Source organism: Dermacentor andersoni, chromosome 6 (genome assembly GCF_023375885.2).
Source record: "Dermacentor andersoni chromosome 6, qqDerAnde1_hic_scaffold, whole genome shotgun sequence".
Lineage (NCBI taxonomy): Eukaryota > Metazoa > Arthropoda > Arachnida > Ixodida > Ixodidae > Dermacentor > Dermacentor andersoni.
The window spans coordinates 182,466,637-182,488,138 of NC_092819.1; the positions used below are offsets into that span (position 1 = coordinate 182,466,637).

The 21,502-nt window shown below is 46.8% G+C and overlaps 1 protein-coding gene across 5 annotated transcripts in view; it reads left to right on the forward strand.

Annotated features, from left to right (window-relative positions):
- DCTN4-p62 (dynactin subunit 4) overlaps positions 1 to 21,502 on the forward strand; it is a 522,593-nt gene that overhangs the window by 188,745 nt on the left and 312,346 nt on the right. For all 5 annotated transcript variants that reach the window (XM_055067008.1, XM_055067005.2, XM_055067006.2 and 2 more), the window contains one exon: positions 14,174 to 14,275. In XM_055067008.1, the coding sequence (XP_054922983.1) occupies positions 14,174 to 14,275 (102 nt within the window). The remainder of the gene's footprint in view (positions 1 to 14,173; positions 14,276 to 21,502) is intronic.

Consider the following 21,502-nt stretch of genomic DNA (forward strand, 5'->3'; position numbering starts at 1 on the left):
CACGTATGGGGAGTGCTTAACGCCTGCTTCACCTCTGCTGCGGGTCGGCCTGGCATTGCACCATCGCCGGGATCAGCCCATGTATCGGGAGTGCGTAACGCCTGCTTCACCTCCACCGTGGGTTGGCCCGGCATTGCACTATCTTCGGGATTGGCCCACGTATGGGGAGTGCTTAACGCCTGCTTCACTTCTGCCGGGGGTCTGCCTGGCATTGCACTATATTCGGGATCGGCCCATGTATGGGGAGTGCTTAACCCCTGCTTCACCTCCGCTGCGGGCCGGGCCGATATTGGACTATCTTTGGGATCGGCCCACGTATGGGGAGTGCTTAATGCCTGCTTCATCTCTGCTGCGGGTCGGCCCGGCATTGCACCATCTCCGGGATCGGCCCACGTGTGGGGAGTTTCTTGCTTACCACAATGACCCGAAAATTTCCTTGGATGGCGGAGGTATACAGCTTTGCTGTAATAAAGGCAGATTTGAATTGAGTAAAAGGTAAACACCATTACATAAACGAAGTTTAATGACACATTTAGGATTTTATTCATAATTAAATCAAGTTCAACAAGAGAAATATTACAAAATTCCAAATGTGTGTAAATAACATGAACACAAGAGAAACAAGACAGATATGAGTCCCGGAAATAGTAAGTACAGTACTGTATAGACTTGTGTAAGGGCTGTATCCCCAACTTGGCAGCCCAAAATTTGGGTTTCAAAAAATGAAGTGCCAACGGTAACGGCACACAAAGAAGGTACAAAAGACAGGAAGCGCCTTGTCCTGTCTTTTGTACCTTCTTTGTGTGCCGTTACCGTTGGCACTTCATTTTTTGAAAGCTACGCACCAACTAGCCCCACAACGTGTTTTACTGCAAAATTTGGGAAAATAAGTTTCCATTAAAGAAGCATTTGTGTACGGTGCCCCAATGCCGCACGTGCATTGGCAAATTTTCGCACACTGTACGCTTCGGCATGCCGCTACTAGATGGCAAGAGCTCTACCTTGACCTCCAATGCAAAGGTACATTCAGGTATCTGGGATGTGCAGTAGCTGCTGGCTGTGTCGGCACCATTTTGACCCAAAAGTTTGGTTCCTTGTAAGGGCTGCACCTCGCCAGAATTGTGCAAAGAAAGTGCGGCTCTTACATGAGTCTATATGTCACGTGGTAGTGACGGTGCAGAAAGAAGCAGTACGGTGGAATACAAAACTAGCTTTTATTGGGCGAACCTGTGCCCACAAAACAGGCTACACTTATAGCACAACGATAGCGGCGAACACGGTCTGCGATCGTCGGAAATCTAATCAGCGGGTCAAGCGCGTCTGCTTTTATAGAGCAGTCGTCGAATGTTCCAGACTAATCGTTCGGACCCGCGTGCCTTCCACAAAGTTCTACACCATTCACGTTACGCGATGAAATCAGATAACACACGGTTCGGTGAAACAGACAGCCGGGTAGAAGCTTCGATAACTTTCTAGAAACGTCGGATCATGCAGGCGCGTCCCTCGCTGTGCGATTACATTTGTTAAGCGGCGAAACATGGTCGCCCGATAAAGATAAGTACATGTGTCAATACCCCCCTCTTAAAAAGCATCGACCCGATGCTGCAAACAAACGAAGGTAATAAACAAAAGCACTCGTAGCAAAGAAAAGAACAAAAATGGCAAAGTTTGTCAGCGTCCGTAAAAGGGTTTAAGGCGCACCACGTGGACCACTTCAGATCGTGCGCGGCGCCACTGTGAATGCGAAATGCCGTCTGGCACGACCTCATAGTCCAGAGCGCCAATACGTCGGATGACCTTGTAGGGTCCGAAATAGCGTCGGAGTAGTTTCTCACTGAGTCCTCGTCGGCGTATCGGGGTCCAGACCCAAACACGGTCGCCAGGTTGGTACTCGACGAAGCGTCGTCGGAGGTTGTAGTGTCGGCTGTCGATCCTCTGGTGGCTCTTGATTCGCAGGCGGGCGAGCTGTCGGGCTTCTTCGGCGCGCTGGAGATAGCTAGCGACGTCAACATTCTCTTCGTCAGTGACGTGGGGCAGCATGGCGTCGAGCGTCGTCGTCGGGTTCCTGCCGTAAACCAGCTTAAACGGCGTGATCTGTGTTGTTTCTTGCACCGCCGTGTTGTACGCAAAGGTTACGTACGGCAGGACCGCGTCCCACGTCTTGTGTTCGACGTCGACGTACATTGGTAGCATGTCGGCGAGGGTCTTGTTCAGGCGCTCCGTGAGACCATTCGTCTGCGGATGGTAGGCAGTTGTTCTCCTGTGGCTTGTCTGGCTGTACTGCAGAATGGCTTGGGTGAGTTCTGCTGTAAAAGCCGTTCCTCTGTCGGTGATGAGGACTTCTGGGGCACCAGGTCGCAGCAGGATGTTCTCCACGAAAAATTTCGCCACTTCGGCTGCGCTGCCTTTTGGTAGAGCTTCAGTTTCAGCAAAACGGGTGAGATAGTCCATCGCCACGACGATCCACTTATTCTCGGATGTTGATATCGGAAACGGCCCCAACAAATCCATCCCAATCTGCTGGAATGGTCGGCGAGGAGGTTCGATCGGCTGTAGTAATCCTGCTGGCCTTGTCGGTGGTGTCTTGCGTCGTTGATAGTCTTGGCATGTCTTGACGTAACGGGCGACGTCCGCGGTCAGACGCGGCCAGTAATACCTTTCCTGTATTCTCGACAGCGTCCGGGAGAATCCGAGGTGCCCAGCGGTTGGATTGTCGTGTAGGGCGTGCAGTATTTCTGGACGCAGCGCTGACGGTACAACAAGAAGGTAGCTGGTGCGGACTGGTGAGAAGTTCTTCTTCACGAGCAGGTTGTTTTGTAGCGTGAACGAAGACAACCCGCGCTTAAATTCCCTAGGGACAACGTCGGTGTTCCCTTCCAAGTACTCGACGAGGCCTTTTAGCTCCGGGTCTGCTCGCTGCTGTTTAGTGAAGTCTTCCGCGCTTATTATCCCAAGGAAGGCGTCGTCGTCCTCGTCGCCTTGCGGCGGGGGATCGCTGGGGGCGCGCGATAAGCAGTCGGCGTCGGAGTGTTTTCTTCCGGACTTGTATATTACCGTGACGTCATATTCTTGTAGCCTGAGGCTCCACCGCGCCAGCCGTCCTGAAGGGTCCTTTAAGTTAGCTAGCCAACACAATGCGTGATGGTCGCTGACGGCTTTGAATGGCCTGCCATAGAGGTAAGGGCGGAATTTAGCTGTAGCCCAAATGATGGCGAGGCATTCCTTTTCAGTCGTAGAATAGTTGCTTTCCGCTTTTGACAGCGACCGGCTAGCATACGATATCACCCTTTCAAGTCCTTCTTTCCTCTGGACTAGGACGGCACCGAGGCCTAGGCTACTAGCGTCAGTGTGGATTTCGGTATCGGCGTCCTCGTCGAAGTGTGCAAGTACCGGCGGCGACTGCATGCGTCGTTTGAGTTCTTGAAATGCCTTGGCCTGAGGCGTTTCCCACTTGAACGCGACATCACATTTGGTTAGATGTGTTAGCGGCTCCGCGATGCGTGAAAAGTCCTTGACAAAGCGCCTATAGTAGGCACACATGCCAAGGAATGTGCGCACTGCCTTCTTGTTGGTTGGCTGCGGGAATTTTGCGATGGCAGCTGTCTTCTGTGGGTCGGGGCGTACTCCTGATTTGCTGATCACGTGGCGTAGGAACAAAAGCTCATCGTAAGCGAAACGGCACTTTTCCGGCTTCAGAGTGAGCCCTGATGACTTGATGGCTTCTAACACTGTCGCAAGCCGCCTAAGGTGATCGTCGAAATTTCCGGCGAAGACCACGACGTCATCCAGGTAAACAAGGCACGTCTGCCACTTTAGTCCGGCTAACACCGTGTCCATGACGCACTGAAACGTTGCAGGCGCCGAGCACAGTCCGAATGGCATGACCTTGAACTCGTAGAGGCCGTCTGGCGTGATGAAGGCAGTCTTTTCGCGATCTCTCTCGTCGACTTCTATTTGCCAGTAGCCAGACTTGAGGTCCATCGACGAGAAGTATTTAGCGTTGCAGAGCCGATCCAATGCGTCATCTATCCCGTGGAAGGGGGTACACATCCTTCTTCGTGATCTTGTTCAGTCGACGATAATCGACGCAGAAGCGTAGGGTTCCGTCCTTTTTCTTTACCAGGACTACAGGAGAGGCCCACGGGCTTTTCGACGGCTGGATGATGTCGTCGCGCAGCATTTCGTCGACTTGTTGCCTAATAGCTTCACGTTCTCGCGTCGAAACTCGGTTAGGGCTCTGGCGGAGTGGTCGAGCGCTCTCTTCGGTTATTATGCGATGCTTTGCAACTGGTGTTTGTCGAATCCTCGATGACGTCGAAAAGCAGTCTTTGTATCGTCGGAGAAGACTTCTGATCTGTTGCTGCTTACTCATAGGAAGACTTGGATTCACGTCGAAGTCTGGTTCGGGGATAGTGCTCATCGGGGTAGATGCGGCTGAATCCGAGAGGACAAAGGCATTGCTGGTTTCCACAATTTCCTCTATGTATGTGATTGTCGTGCTCTTGTTGATGTGCTTGAACTCTTGGCTGAAGTTGGTTAGCATAACTTCCACTTGCCCTCCGTGGAGTCGAGCGATCCCTCTTGCGACGCAAATTTCACGGTCGAGCAGTAGATGTTGGTCGCCCTCGATATGACGCCTTCTACGTCAGCGGGTGTTTCAGTGCCGACGGAAATAATAATGCTGGAACGCGGCGGGATGCTCACTTGATCTTCGAGCACACTCAAGGCGTGGTGACTATGACAGCTCTCCGGCGGTATCGCTTGATCTTGTGACAGCGTTATCGATTTCGACTTCAGGCTGATGACTGCGCCATGTTGATTCAGGAAGTCCATGCCGAGAATGACGTCTCGTGAACACTGTTGGAGGATAACGAACGTGGCAGGGTAAGTCCGGTCATGAATGGTTATTCTTGCCGTGCACATTCCAGTCGGCGTAATGAGGTGTCCTCCAGCGGTCCGAATTTGGGGGCCCTCCTATGCAGTCTTAACCTTCTTCAACTGGGCGGCGATGTGTCCACTCATTATGGCGTAATCGGCCCCTGTGTCGACTAAGGCAGTGACTGCGTGGCCGTCGAGAAGCACGTCGAGGTCGGTGGTTCTTTGTCTGGCGTTGCAGTTAGGTCGTGGCGTCGGATCACGGCTGCGTCGTGTTGAACTGAAGTTGGAACGTCGCGTCGTCAAGTCGTCGTTCGTCGGTGTAGTCTTGCCTTCCTGACTTCGTCGGGACGGCGGCGGGTCGTTATTATGTCGTCGAGGTGGTCTCTTCGTCGTCTTCGTCGGCGGCGGAGGATCTTCGTCAGTTCGACGAACAGCAACCGCACCTCCATCGGTTGCTGCTTTTAGTTTTCCGGATATGGGCTCGCTGACTGGCCCCGGGCTGGGCCAGTGTATGGTCGGCGCTGTGGCGACAGGTAGCGGCCTGGTGATGGCGAACGCGATGGTCGTCGAGGGCTCCACTGAGTAGCGGCCAGGTAGTCGGCGATGTCACGAGGTCGTTCACCTTCCCTCGGGCGCTGTGCGTTTACGGCGAAGCCTCGCAATCCCAGGTCGCGGTATGGGCATCGGCGGTACACATGGCCGGCTTCGCCGCAGTGGTAGCAGAGCGGGCGGTGGTCGGGGGCGCGCCAAATGTCCGTCTTCCTCGCGTAGGTGCGCTGGGCGATGGGTGGGCGTGCTGGCGGCGGCGGCGGTGGACGACGGAATTGCGTCGTTGGAGGGCCCTGGCATGGTCGCGGAGGGGGACCTGGATGGCGTGCGACGGCGGCGTATGTCATCGCTTTTGGCTGGGGCTGCGGTAATTGTGGTTGCAGCTCAGGAACTCCTAGCGATCGGTGCACCTCTTCTTTCACGATGTCGGCGATCGAGGCCACTTGAGGCTGCGACGATGGCAAGACCTTGCGCAGTTCTTCGCGCACAATGGCCCTGATGGTCTCGCATAGATCGTCCGTGGCCAGTGATTGAATTCCGGAGTAGCTTGTTGGCTTGGTGCGTTGGTCGAATTGCCGGTTCCGCAATTCCAGTGTCTTCTCGATGCTCGTCGCCTCACGAAGAAACTCGTCGACGGTCTTCGGTGGGCTTCTTACCATACCGGCGAAAAGTTCCTGTTTTACACCACGCATCAGTAGACGTACTTTCTTCTCCTCGGACATTTCGGGGTCGGCGTGGCAGAACAGACGGCTCATTTCCTCAGTGAAGATCGCGATCGTCTCATTCGGCAGCTGCGCTCTTGTCTCCAGTAGAGCTTGGGCTCGCTCTTTTCGCACGACGCTTTGAAATGTTTGTAGGAAGCCGCTTCGGAAGAGGTCCCACGTCGTCAAAGTGGCTTCTCGATTCTCGAACCACGTCTTGGCGGCGTCCTCCAATGCGAAATAGACATGTTGTAGCTTGTCGTCGCTTGCCTAGTTGTTAAACGTAGCGACCCTCTCATACGTTTCCAGCCAGGTTTCCGGGTCCTCAAATGTGGAACCGCGGAACATCGGTGGTTGCCTGGGCTGCTGCAGCACGATGGGGGACGCTGGGGCTGCCATTGGGGTTGCCTTGGCCACAATCTTCTTGGTCTTCTCAGGTAGAAGTCCGTGCTCCGGGGGCAGCTGTTGAAGACGGCGGCTTGCTCGGTGGTCTGGGACTACGTTGGTGTTCTGTTTGCGGTCTGGGCTGGGATCACGGCTTGTCGGGGGCGTCTCGTACGTGAACGAAAAGCACCTCCACCATATGTCACGTGGTAGTGACGGTGAAGAAAGAAGCAGTACGGTGGAATACAAAACTAGCTTTTATTGGGCGAACTTGTGCCCACAAAACAGGCTACACTTATAGCACAACGATAGCGGCGAACACGGTCGGCGATCGTCGGAAATCTAATCAGCGGGTCAAGCGCGTCGGCTTTTATAGAGCAGTCGTCGAATGTTCCAGTATAATCGTTTGGACCCGCGTGCTTTCCACAAAGTTCTAGACCATTCGTGTTATGCAATGAAATCAGATAACACACGGTTCGGCGAAAGAGACAGCCGGGTAGAAGCATCGATAACTTTCCAGAAACGTCGGATCATGCAGGCGCGTCCCTCGCTGTGCGATTACATTTGTTAAGCACCGAAACGTGGTCGCCCGATAAAGATAAGTACATGTGTCAATAATATTGTCACGTGGTAGTGACGCCAAAGAACACAGTAGCAGTACTGTGAAAGACAAAACTAGCCTTTATTGGGCGAACCTGTGCCCACAAAACAGGCTACACTTAAAGCACAACGAGAGCGGCGAACACAGTCGGCGATCGTCGTAAATCTGATCAGCGGGTCAAGCGCGTCGGCTTTTATACAGAATCGTCGAATGTTCCAGACTAATCGTTGGGACCTGCGTGCCTTCCACAAAGTTCTACACCATTCGCGTCAGGCGAATAAATCAGATAACACAAGGTTCGGCGACAACAGACTGCGGATAGAAGTATCGATAACTTTCCAGAAACTTCGGATACATGCGAGCGCGTCCCGCGCTGTGCGATAAGATTTGTTAGGCGGCGAAACGTGGTTGCCCGATAAATATAAGTACACGTGTCAATATGAAAGTTGAGTAGCACATTTAAATGTACACATGTAAAAACAGCAGGAAAAAACAAGAAACTTTATTCTAAGAAATGCATAAACATAAGAACAGCCATTGTTCATAGAGAAGATGCTCGCGAAGTCCCCTAGAAAAATTGCTGCTTCAGTGCAAGTGACAATATTTTATGGTAACACATTCCACTTGTTTATGCATTGCACTAGATGGGAACATTGATATTTTAGTGTTTGGGCAAATATATGTTGCACTTTAGGCTCACGATTCTGCCTGGACGAAATGTGATGTGCTGGCTTAATGCGATTGGTTGCAAATGTTGCCTTGCCATAATATAAAAGAATGAAGGAATGTTAAACGCACGTTTGCGTTGGATGTTCAGGGCAGAAATGTTGATTCTGCTTTTTAACAATGATGCGCTCACATAAGGGGAACATATGGTTTTGACCATTGCTTCTGAATGCTTCTGTGCATTGATGCTACTGCTTTGCGGAGATGTTGAGCAAAACCCTGGTCCCGGTCCCTTTGTGCCAGAACTGCTTAAGCAACTTGTTGAAGGTCAGCAAGCTATACGTAGTGACCTGGCCAATGTTATTACTAGGCTAGAACAGACAGAAAAAACTCTCGCAAACTTTGGCATACGCGTAAGCGAACTAGACAAAAAGGTGAACGAAATATCAGCAAAGATGCAAGAAATTGAGCACCTACATGAAAGCATGACATTAGTCCAGGAAACACTGAAATCGCAGAAAGCAAGGTTGGCTGACCAAGAGGATAAAAGTCAAAGGAACAATTTGATTGTTTTGGCATCAAAAAAGACGAACATGAGACTGAAGAAACATTGCGTCATAAGGTTATTGACGAAATTTTCCACCATAAACTTGGACTTACCTGTTCTTCGGTGGCTTGTATTCACAGGTTAGGTCGCCGAGCTGCGAATTCGCCAGTTATCTTGTATTTTCAGGATTACTTTGAAAAACAGGACATTTGGTGAAACGTTGGAAAGCTAAAGGGAACCGGCGTGTCTATCCAAAACGACTATTCTGCTGAAACAGTCAAAAAGCGTAAATTACTTTGGCATAGTGCAAAAAATGAAAGCAATAGTGGCAAGAAGGTTTCCCTTATTCACGACAAACTGCGAATTGATAACACCTACTACGTGTGGGATGATGTATCGAGTACACGGGCGACAGCACCTATCAGCAGAGGTGATAGTTCTGAAAGATAGCGGTTGCAGGACCAAGCACAAGAACTACGGATATTGTCTCTAAATGCCAGAAGTATTAAGATTAAAACTAACGCCCTTGAACTACTACTCCTTTCCTATGACCCGGACATTCTTGTTCTTTCAGAAACATGGCTACATGATCAAATAAGTAATGTTGAAATTATTCCCCCTGGCTATCATATATTTAGAAGGGATCTTGGTTCAAGGGGTGGGGGTGTCGCAGTTATTTTGAAGTCATTTGTTCAGGTCACTGTTCTGGACGAAATTCCAGAGCACGAAAGCCTGTTTTTAAATGTGTCATGACCTTCTTATTATGCGTGGTATATCGTTCTCCTGATTCTCCATTAACATTCCTTGAAAGCTTATATGACCACTTGTTAACCAAGCATGAAAGCAATGTGATTATGACGGGGGATATCAACCTACCAGGCTTGGACTGGAGGAGTTTAGCTTACGGGAGCTGTGCCTCTGGTGATGTAATTATGGACACCATGTTAGCTTTAAACCTTAACCAGGGTGTCTACCAACCGGGAAAACCAGGAAAACCGGGAATTCTCAGGGATTTTGAGTAGTCTGGAAAAAGTCAGGGAAAACTCAGGGAATTTGGGCCTCCATCAGGGAAAATTAGAGGCAATATTATTGAAAGGGTCGAAAGTCGCGGTAATGCTAGATCGAGTAAAGCCGAGACCACACGTACGCTTGCGAACGCGCGCAAGCTCGCGTCTGCGCGCCTAGTGCCTGGCGCGCCTTGCGAGTAATGGCGGTTTGCACCCACAAAGACGCGCGACAGCGCGCGCTCACTGGGCTCACTCACAGACGCCAGGCGCCGCTTCGTACTTATCGACAGTATTTCAAAATGCTTCAATATCTGTAAACGTAATTGTTATATTTTTATAGCTGCTAGATCAACGCAAAAAGGAAAGAAGAAGCACTTTCTTGCATGATACAAATCTGCTTCACTGAGAGTTGAACGTTCCGCGCCGATGCGAGGCAACCCAAGCGCGCGATAACAGAGAGGAGCTGTTCCCCGAGATCACGCCGCGTTTCGACGCGCACGAGCCATGCCACGCCGTCTGCGCATGCGTGGGCGCGTGAACGCGAGCTTACGCGCGTCCGCAAGCGTACGTGTGGTCTGGGCTTAACAGACAGGAATCGTAATGAATCGTCTTTGATGCCCTGTCGTCGGCAGGGGGAGTTGCCAGTGTACAGTCAACGAGCGACTTTCCGAATTCCAGACAATTTGGACGGCTTCGCGGCCCCGCCACGTACCCCATAGAGTCAACGTTTAATAACGTGTGAAATTTCCGACGCAAGAACTCTTCGCCGTCCGAATTTTCGGACGTTTTGCCCTGACCGCAGTTCCGAAGCGGCAATAATCAAAGGCACCACCACTGCCGTTTTGAATACTTCGCAACCTCGAACCGGCACTCTCACACGCAGATCCGCTGGCAGCCGTTGCCACCACTGTGGCAACGCTAGGCCTAGCTGCTTCGACGTTCGCTATGAAGCTTCGTGCCGTTGGGTGCCGAGTTTTTTATTGAAAGAATTAGCTGCTGTCAGCAATGGCACGGACTCCGCCTTTGTGGTCCTCGTGATTGGCTTAGAAACTTGGAAAACACGGTACGTTGCATAATGCTGGTTCCTGAAAGTCAGCTCCGCGTCTGTACAGAAATGTTACTTGTTGAAGTTTACGCAAAAGTATTGCAGTGAAGCATAACAAGCGTGGGGAGTGGCCACAGAACACAGTATGTATTTCTTAATTATACACGCAGGCACCCGGTATTTCCTGTCACAGTACGAGCACCGATATGCCTAATATGTGTACCGACAGGCCTTCAGAGCGTTTTCGAACGTGCTTGTGGCGGTTTGAGCCCCTAAGGGCAATAAATGACACGGATTTATTTTTTTCCAACTGGCCGATTTTTCGGACGTTTTCGCGGCCCCTAGGGAGTTCGAAAAATCGGTCGTGGGCTGTGCAACTGACCAAGATGCTTCAAATGGTCCTCGGGGCGAACGAGTGGCAGAAGGCGGACAAGAACAGAAATGACCTACGCATTGAGGAATAAACGGGAATGGAAGCTTGCTGCCGCCGTTTTGAAGGAGCTTGAGCTCAAATAATAAGGTTTTGGCTGATTGCGAAATGCAGGTGTCCCTCATCCAAACCAAAATGAACTCTTTAAAGCAGTAAAACACAACACTCGGGCGTTGTGCGCGGGCTGAGAGTATGTCAGGACAGTTGAGGTTGACTTACGAGCTGTTGAGAGAGAATCTCAATTGTGACAGAGTTCGGGCCTCATCCCACTAAGGTTGCTATCAATTGATAGAAATAGCTCATATTCGAAAATATTTGCTTCTATATGCATCTCGTTTTTATTCGTATTTGATAATGTCCGACCCCATTTGCAATTTTTTTCGAAGACACTTTATTTGCTGTGCATTTTACTAACCCATGCCTTCTATTCTCTTTTTGAATAACAAACACTGCTGCTTAGTATTCAAATTAGATTAAGTCACGTTTTTATTTTTTTCATGCGCTTACTAGAGAGTGACAGCATCAGGCGATATGGTTTCAGTCCGTCTTGACATAAAACATAGTTCTGCATCACTCCGGGAAATTTGCAATGGCACTCAGGGAAAACCTGGAAAACTCAGGGAACTTGGAAATGTCAACTTGGTAGACACCCTGTTAACCAAATTGTGCGTGACTGTACCCGTAAAAATGCTCTGTTAGATTTGTTCTTTGCCAGTGAATTGTTCTCTAATGGTGAACTCAGAGTTGAGCCTGGTATTTCTGATCACCATTTGCTTTTTTTTTTCTTGTCGTACTAATTGCATTGATAGTACTCGAAATTTGTCTGTTGCCTACGTCCATGATTTTGACCGCGCTGACGACGCTTCTATTATTGATTATTTGGATGATGTACTGCTGCGTACTAATGAGGGCGATGTACACAGCTTGTGGGAACGCCTTAAGGAAGGCATATTATTTTCTATCGCAAATTTTGTACCTCAACGGAGAGTGAGAAATAAGCGTCAAAACCCTTGGGTGAGTCGTGATATTATTCATTTGAAGCGGAGACTTCAACGTCTTAGGCGACATCATTCTACATCTCCTCAGTATTTGCAGAATTTAAAACATGAATTAGCACAGAAACTGTCCACTTCGAAATCCCATTATTTTAGGGTTACTCTTCCTTCATTCATAAAAACAGATCCCTGCAAGTTTTGGAATTACCTTGGCCATCAAAAAGAGGTCATAAAAGAAATTAAAAGTGATGATGGGAGCCTTGTTACCAACGGAAAGGAAATAGCTCAGCTCTTCAATGGATACTTTCAAATTGTTTTTGGGGGCCCTCCAGATATGGTTTTTGATGTGCCGAAACGATCCATCGATCCTAGCGAGGTTCCTGTCATTACCACAGAAGGGGTTTTGTCGTTGCTTCGTAAAATAAATATTCAGAAAGGTCATGGTCTTAATAGCATTCCAAATCCTTTTTTAAAGCGTTATGCCGACCAGATCTCGGAGCATCTTGCTGAAATTTTCACTTTATCTCTGCAAACCAGGGAGTTGCCTAAGGATTGGAGGAAGGCTCGTGTTGTACCGATCTATAAAAAAGGGGATAAGCTACTCGTGACTAATTACCGACCGGTATCAATTATTTCTACATCCTGCAAACTCCTAGAGCACATCGTGGCCCGCTTTATAAATGACTTTTTAAAGGAAAAGGACATCCTATCACCTTTTCAGCATGGTTTCAGGAAGGGCATGTCAACCACTACTCAACTAATTACGACGGTTCATGACTTTCTCAGCGTACTGGATAACTCGGGACAGATCGATGTTCTTTTTCTTGATATGGCGAAAGCTTTTGACAAGGTACCACATTCAAAGCTTCTTTATAAATTGCAGTTGATTGGTCTTCCGCTGTATCTTGTAGAATGGGTCAGAGCATACTTAAGTGGTAGAACGCAGTCTGTTGATGTGAATGGCTCCCTTTCTGAATCGCTTGCTGTTACTTCCGGTGTTCCGCAAGGTAGTGTGTTGGGACCTTTGCTGTTTTTAATATATATAAATGATTTAGTAAATGTAATTCCACGGTCAGTGTCAGTAAAATTTTTCGCAGCTGACTGCGTTGTATATAAAGAAATAACATCAATAGAAGACCATAAATTGCTCCAAGAATCTTTGCTTAAGGTATGTCACTGGTGTGAAGAATGGAATATGGATTTAAACATTGATAAAAGTGTACTTCTCCGAGTTACGCGAAAAAGAAATATTAGCTGTTACCAATATTGCCTCTACAACAGTCACATTAGCGAGGTCTCGCAATATAAATACCTAGGAATAACTCTTAACAACCGATTAACCTGGGGCACTCATATTTCTTAGATCTGTTCAGCTGCATTCTCGAAGCTCTGTTTCTTGAGACGAAAATTAAAACATACTCCTAGCCATATTAAGCTCTTGGCTTATAAAACTTTCATAAGTGCCAAACTTGAATACTCGTCCGTAATTTGGGACCCCCACACTAAGAAAGGCATCTATCAATTAGAGCTCATTCAGAGAAAGGCAGTACGTTTCGTTTTTCATAAATACAGAAGGTCAGACTCCCCAACACAACTTATGAAGGACAATAATATCCCGTTGCTTAGTACACGTAGAAAACTGAGCCGCATTTCTTTCCTTCATGAAATTTTGGCAGGAAAGCTTAGCATTGCTCTCCCCTCATTCCTCAGGCACTCCACTACTCGAAGGACCCGACATTATAGCGAACACTCATTACAGCCTATATTTGCTAAAACAAACTCATTCAAGCACAGTTTTTTCCCTCAAACAATAGCTGATTGGAACGCGCTTCCTGAATCGATTTTTCACTCTCCTGATGTCGAACAGGCCCTTCAAACTTTGTTTCTTCAGTAGAAAGTAAGCAATTTCAATGTTCATTGTTTTATTTTTCTGCTCTGTGATTTTTAATTTTTGATTCTCTTGTATGTTACATGCAATGTTATCTTATTTCTTTTTTTTTTTTGCATTTGCGTGCTGTTATGATTTGTGTTTTCATGCCCCTCCTGCTTGGGCCAATCTGGCCTGCAGTATTGTGAAATAAATAAATATGAGCAAAGTATGAATCTTGCCACTTTATTCTGTACTGATTCGATGCAGTTCTGTAAGGTAACAGTACTTGGATGTCATATTATCAATGCATATTCTGACAAATGTGACATGGCTTAGAGAGGGAAATTGAAGTATACGAATGTAGGTAATTCATACTAAATGATGAACAGAGGATGGATGAGACATGTGCAGGACTGTCTCATCTGTCTCTCATCCCCTGCTAGTATGAAGGTTAGAATTGAGTGTATCATGGGTGCATGAAACGTGAGTGGTGGCTGCAGGTGGGCACCCTGTTCGAGCACTACCGGCTGGTGGCTCAGCGGGACAAGATGGAGCGGGACCGTAAAAAGGCGAGCCAGCGTGCGGGATACCTCCAGTTCTCGGTCAGTATACTTGCTGTGCTGCTGTCCATTGAATCATTTGCTGCGAATCACTAACGTGGCAAACATATCATGAGAAGCCAACAAACAAAGACACCAAGGAAAACATAGGAGAAATTACTTGTACCTACTAATTGAATTAAAGAAATGATAAATTAATGGCTATGAGAGTGCATGAAAAAACAACTTGCCACAGGTGATGGAAACTGGTGAATAAACTGCAACTGGTCCATAAATCGCATAATGTGAAGACGTGGGATCGTTCCCCACCTGCGGCAAGTTGTTTTTTCATCCACTTTCATTGCCATTAATTTGTCATTTCTTTAATTCATTTAGTAGGTAGAAGTAATTTCCCCTATGTTTTCCTTGATGTCTTTGTTTGTTGGCTTCTCATGATACGATTAATAAAAAATTGGGCCCCTCGGTTAACCCCCTTTCTTCTCGCAATGTAGAAAAGAGTGGCTTTGAAGCCTAATGCTGCTGCAGCACAAAAGGACGAAGACATGGACAAGATACATAGGACAAGCCCGCGCTATCAACTGAAGAGTTTAGTGAAAAACATTCTATATAAGTGATTGCAACACACATAGAATCCAAAGGAACATACGGTCAGATACAAACAGAAAGGTTAACATGGTATAAATGTTTAAAGGAAGGAAAGAAAAAACAAAAAGTTGCCAGAAAAACCCAGACCACAAAGGTCCAGATTCATTTCGCAATGTTTTACAGATGACTTCCCTCCAAGGTGTGTGTCCGAGTATGGGAGAGCATCCAAGAAACGCAAGACAAAATAATACATGTGTGGCAAACTTACCAGCTAAGACCAGCTAAGAATGGTTACTTCGGGCAAAGACTGTTTCTTTGTAGCGATTCCCGAGCAAGTGTTTTCTCTAAATGCTGGAAGTGCGCTATAAAAGAGCTTTGTCTCAACCAATGCAACTGCGAAACAGACAAAAGGAAAAGTGCTTAGTCTGAGCATGCCTGTCTTGAATTACTTGCTACGAGAGTAAAACAGTCAAAGGAGCTTCAGCTTGACTTATTTTTTAGTGCCAAGACTTATAAGCCTGAGCGTTATAATTTCTGAAAAAGGAACCTGGCAGCGTCATCTTCCTTGAAAACTGTGCTCTCGTCACTTGACCTTGATGCCTTGTAAGAAACTCATCATCATCATCAGCCTGTTTACGTCCACTGTAGGGCAAAGGCCTCTCCCATACTTCTCCAACAACCCCAGTCATGTACTAATTGTGGCCATGTTGTCCCTGCAAACTTCTTAATCTCATCCGCCCACCTAACTTTCTGCCGCCCCCTGCTATGCTTCCCTTCTCTTGGAATCCAGTCTGTAACCCTTAATGACCATCGGTTATCTTCCCTCCTCATTACATGTCCTGCCCATGCCCATTTATTTTTCTTGATTTCAACTAAGATGTCATTAACTCGCATTTGTTCCATCACCCATTCTGCTCTTTTCTTATCCCTTAACGTTACACCCACCATTCTTCTTTCCATAGGTCGTTACGTCGTCCTCAATTTAAGTAGAACCCTCTTTGTAAGCCTCCAAGTTTCTGCACCGTACTTGAGTACTGGTAAGACACAGCTGTTATACACTTTTCTCTCGAGGGATAATGGCAACCTGCTATTCATGCAGAACTTTTTGTTGGGCTAGTTGGTGCATATTACTGAAGCATGCACTCTTTGCAATGGATTGCAAAGAGTGCGGGTGCAAGCCTCGCCTGAGAGAGACCATCATTCTGGACAGAAGTCGAGACAGCGTGGCCCGTGAGCTGAAGGAAGCCTTCTACATTAAAGGGAAGGGCCTTGAATGCGTAAGCCAACCATCAAAAATTCTGTATAAAAGTGAGATGCCATTTTTAGAAGCCCATAGTTAAAACTGAGCATGTTGCCGCGCCGCCTGCGCCTGGTGAATATTCCTAATCTTTTAGTTTTTTATGGGGTACTCCCTTACGGCGGTGTTTGTGTATCGCGTAACCATTATCATTTATAGTCATTTTGCCCTGTACACCACGTGTCATCTTCACGAACGTCACCTTCACAATCGTTCTATCGCCTTTTGCCTAGTTACCATGTGATGTTTTGACAATGCGCGAGTTGCGCCGCCAAATTTGCGTATATCTATTATGTGTTTCCGTCATTAAAGCATCAGTTGTTAGTAAGCGCTCGTCCGTGTCTCTTCTTCTTGTGTCGTCTGTTTGGCGCTATAGTACTTCAGTGCTATTCATGATCTGAGAATGCCTGCCAAACGCACCCCAGCCCATTCTTATTGTTCTGATTATTTCCGTCTCATGATCCGGATCTGCCGTCACTACCTGCCCTAAGTAGATGTATTCCCTTACCACTTCCAGTGCCTCGCTACCTATTGTAAGTTGCTGTTCCCTTCCGAGACTGTTAAACATTACTTTAGTTTTCTGCAGATTAATTTTTAGGCTCGCCCTTCTGCTTTGCCTCTCCAGGTCAGTGAGCATGCATTGCAGTTGGTCCCCTGAGCTACTAGGCAAGGCAATATCATCAGTGAATACTAAAGTATTCTCCATTAACTCTTATCCCCAATTCTTCCCAATCCAGGTCTCTGAATACCTCCTGTAAACAGGCTGCGAATAGCATTGGAGAGATCGTATCTCCCAGCCTGACGGCTTTCTTTATTGGGATTTTGTTGCTTTCTTTATGAAAGACTACGATGGCTGTGGAGCCGTATAGATATCTTTCAGTATTTTTACATACGGCTCGTCTACACCCTGATTCCGTAATGCCTCCATGACTGTTGACGTTTCAACTGAATCAAAGCAGTTATGGAGGCATTACGGAATCAGGGTGTAGACGAGCTGTAAGAAACTGACGAAGGCAAATCAGTTCTGCGGAATAATGCATGGTGGAGGAGGGTTCATGAAAGGAAAAATTGGCATCCACCTGTAGGTAGCACGCAACTATAAAGGAAACCCACACGAGTTTCTCAGAAACGAAGCTTCGTAGTTGAATTTTTCCTTTCATCAAGGCTTCTCCACATTGAGGAATTCCACGGAACTGATTTGCCATATTCAGTGTCCTTGTGCTTCGAGTGGTCAAGTAATCCACTCTCACGCTTCCATCTGCTAGCCTCCTTGTTAGCTCAAATGGTAGAGCAACCGTGCCCTGGAAAGGTGCTGGTCCTGGGCTTGAATCCCGGACCAGGATGAATTTTTCTTCACCCACAAAGCTTTATTTCCGAGAAACCCGTGTGGGTTTCCTTTGTAGCTTTGTGCTACATACGTGGGAATTAGGAAGTAGTTAAATTTCTAAACGATAACAAGCCAGTAAAACGCAAAGCAATCAGAATCGATGTTGAGGATCTACATTACTTGCTTCAGCAGGCACAACTTATGTGCAGTGTCAAGGTAGCGGCAATGCAACACAATGATGAGTATCAGTTTACACAGAGCTGCACAATGCCATTGGAATCTTTTGTGGTGTTTTACCTAGAAAACACCTTCGTTGAATGGGAGAATTGTCTGTTGGCATAGGAATCAGGGGTTTGTAACGGGTAAAAAGTTGACTGGTTTTGAGTGATAATTACGTATGTTGATTGGATAGACGGCTTCAAGGAAACCTGAATGAGTTGGCGGGAAGTGTTCTCAATATGTAGGTGATTACCTGGCATTCTTTTCAAGGGATAGATCTAACAGTGACTGATATTTTGAAAGTATTTGAGAATGTGGCCCTGGTCTCAACTTCACGCTTGAGCTCATTCAGTATAACAAGCTACAGTTTTTAGATCTGTGCCTCATATTTAAACCCGATCATCTTTGTTGATGTTACTCTTCTAGGCCTAGCAAAGAACTGCTTGATTTTTTGTCTTTCAACTCTTCTATGTCTAACAAAGAACTGCTTCATTTTTCTTCTAGTCATTAAAGTTGTAAAAAAGTTGTAAAACAAGGAATAGCGAGTGTTTTAGGCTTTCAGATCGCCTGTAATTAAGTTATGGCATTCAACCAAATTTCTTGCAACAAATCGAGAGGCTAGTGCAAGCTGGTTTTCCCAATCAAGTGGTGTGCAGATCTTGTGGGAAGCCTACAAAAGGGGTAAAGAATCAGGCTAGTTTAAATGAACAGGAAAACAAACAAAAGGGATTGCTGTGGTGCCATACGTTCACAAGATGTCACATGGTTTAAGGAACGTTGACTGTATATATGGGGCAAACAATGTTGTAGGCTTGATAGAAGCTGTCGAGGATTTCCCACTAAGAAAACTCGAGCGGTGTGATAATAGACAAGGGGGTTGCAATGTAAAGCACTTGTCAACATTTGTGCCTTGCAAGACCGGGTATCAACTTCTACTCACCTGTAGAAAATCATGTGTGTAACGGAGTGGCAGGTACGTCAGTATCCGTTTGAAAGAGCACAATGAATTATTAAAGAAGTCTAATGCATTGCATCTTACGATGCACTGTCACACATGCGACTGCACACCTTTGGTAGATTCCAAAGTCCTTTCTAGACATAGGTGCCAAATAGTGATATTTCGAGTAAAGTGATTTTATTGTAACGCTGGATTACTGTAGTAATGCACTTAAATCTCTATATAATGAACTTCATTATAACGAAACTCTCGATATAATGAACTGCTTAACTTTTCATAATCTCTTGTTCATAAAACAACATATATTTAGAACCTCAATATAACAAAGTGTGTCTATGTGTCATTTCAATTATAAAGAAATTTCACTGCCACGCGATGGAATACCGACAATAAATGGATGCAGATGGTGAAATGATTGAATTACAATCGGCTGCTTGCGAATGCATGTCTCAAGATATGCACCGTGCGACAAGAGCGAATGCCTAAGTGGAGTAGTGTCATGTTCCGTATAAAGTCCAAGTGCAGTAAGATCCTATCGCACCTTGTACACTGTGTGCTTTGGGCGCGAGTGAAAGTGTGCAAGGGGGATATAGTAAAGATGGTGGCTTCACGAGGGCTGTCTCGCTGTGCAAGCAAAGGAAAGAGGGGGCGGGGAGTGAGCTCGCAGTAAAGTGATCAAGTACACGCAAGGTGGTGGGGGAAAGGGGGGGGAAGGTGCGTGTCTTGGCCGTGGCTGCGCAAGACTGTAAGCGTGGCTGAGCGCATACACAGCCGTGCACCTAGCTTTAGAGGTAATCTGCCGTTTGTGCAAAGAGTAGGCGTACCAAGATGGCATGGCATCATGTAAGCTGTCTTCCTGCGCATTTAGTATTGGAGATTGCGCAATGTCCAGTTTCTGTGACCCGTTGGAGCGACAGGCAGATGAATCATTCGCGCCCTGCTGCTGGTGCTTTTCATGATAGTGTCGTCCCAGTGTGGGCGATGCTATCAGCCACGGGGGCGGAGTGCACATGGTGGTGTGGCTGGCTTTAATTAATTCATACTGCCGATATAAGATATTGTTGACATGACATTCGTTGCCAACTCCCAAATTCAACAAAATAAATTCTTTTCTCATTCAAATTTTTTTTCTCAATCACCCGATAATTCGGAAAATTTTGCAACCCGTTTACGTGTAAGAGTAACTGATCAGTGACTGTACTTATTTGCATAAAAGTTCGAATTTCAATCCAAAAAATGTTTGATATAATTAAGCAAATTACTGATTTAACCGGCTTCATTATATCTAGGTTTAACTTTTAAAAAGAGCAGGAAAAAGGACGTGGACTAGACTGAACAACACAACCGCTCACTAACGACTGACTCCTCTTAAGAAATAGTTAAATGATGAAATGGAAATTTAAAGTCTGTACATGCGCAACACAAATTTCACAGGGTATGCTCAAAATGAAAAATTTCCACGAGTCCTTTATCAGATGGGATGGCCTTGTCACCTCAGTGTTTCCAGCAACCTCACTTCCTCTTTCCTCAAGCTAACAGATGTGTCGTTAATGCAATCGCTACCATTCTGCTTAATAAATAGCCTCCAAGAGCTACAAATATTGTGGCCTGTGTTGCCAACTTCTGAAGGGACCTCAGATTACACTCAGCTGCCCAAGCCTTCAGCTTGTGTATAGGATGCAATTGTGAGCCAATTATAAAAATGATGACGTACTTGCCGCCATAGCTCTGAAAGTGCAATCTTGCAATTACATCTGACACGCCGAAGAGAAGGCATCATGAAACCAAACATGGTGGCGGCATCGCTTGGAACAAAAGCTGTTTTCAAGCAATAACCAAGAAATCATGGAACTGTAGGTAGCAAAATCTACATAGGAAACAATTTGATCAAAAGTAAATGTAGGAGGCAGAATTTTATAGATGAGCACGTTGACACATTTCTCTAAGCGCTCTAAAGAGAGTTATCGAAAGTCGTTCTTAGAGACGTGAATCTCCCTGGGAAGGATGCACATGTGCTGAAAATATGTGTTAAGTTCAGCATTGAGCCTGACGTTCTGGCACGTAAGCTCCTTGCCATCTAGAGGAAACTCGCTGATAGAGTGAATTCGGAAATTTGAGAATAGTGTTCACTCGAAGGCATTGATAGTTTGAGATGTGGTCTTCCATTCAAATAGAGTGTGGCAATGGAAAGCATTGTATCATTTTTAAACACCCGTGACCTACGCTTGATCACAGCATGTACAGGTGAACCTAAAGCAATAGAAGAACTTAAGCCACTGAATCAGAAATGTATCCTGAACGATTCTTATAACCGTCCTTTTACCATTGCCGAATTTAAAGCTTCCTTATCAGCATGTCAGAGCTCTGCATTGGGCTCCGATAGAATCATGTATGATATGCTTAAGCTTAAGGAGCTGCAGCGGTGGCGTAGAGGTAGAACACCCGCCTCGCGTGCAAGAGGTCCGTGGTTCGAATCCCGGTGCCGCACAATTTTCCCCCGAATTAAAAAAAAAAAAATCTGCGTGTTGATAAAATTGCAGAAACAGGCCTGGAGTGTGGCCTGATCCCGGTGACAAGAACCGGTAACACACTCCCTCACGAGAGCAGGATTGGCCACCCTGGTGCAGTACTTGGCCACAACCTCCTATATGAACGCAACAATCAAACCCCGGCCCTCAGTCCCCAGCAGCTGCGAAGCAACTGACCACGGCGGCGGTCAGACCTGCGACGCTGCAGAGGGTGCTAAGAATCCCTGGCTCCGGACAGGCCGCCATTGGAATATGAACCTGGCAACGCTTAACGCTAGAACGTTATCTAGTGAGGCGAGTCTAGCAGTGCTATTGGAGGAATTAGAGGGCAGTAAATGGGATATAATAGGGCTCA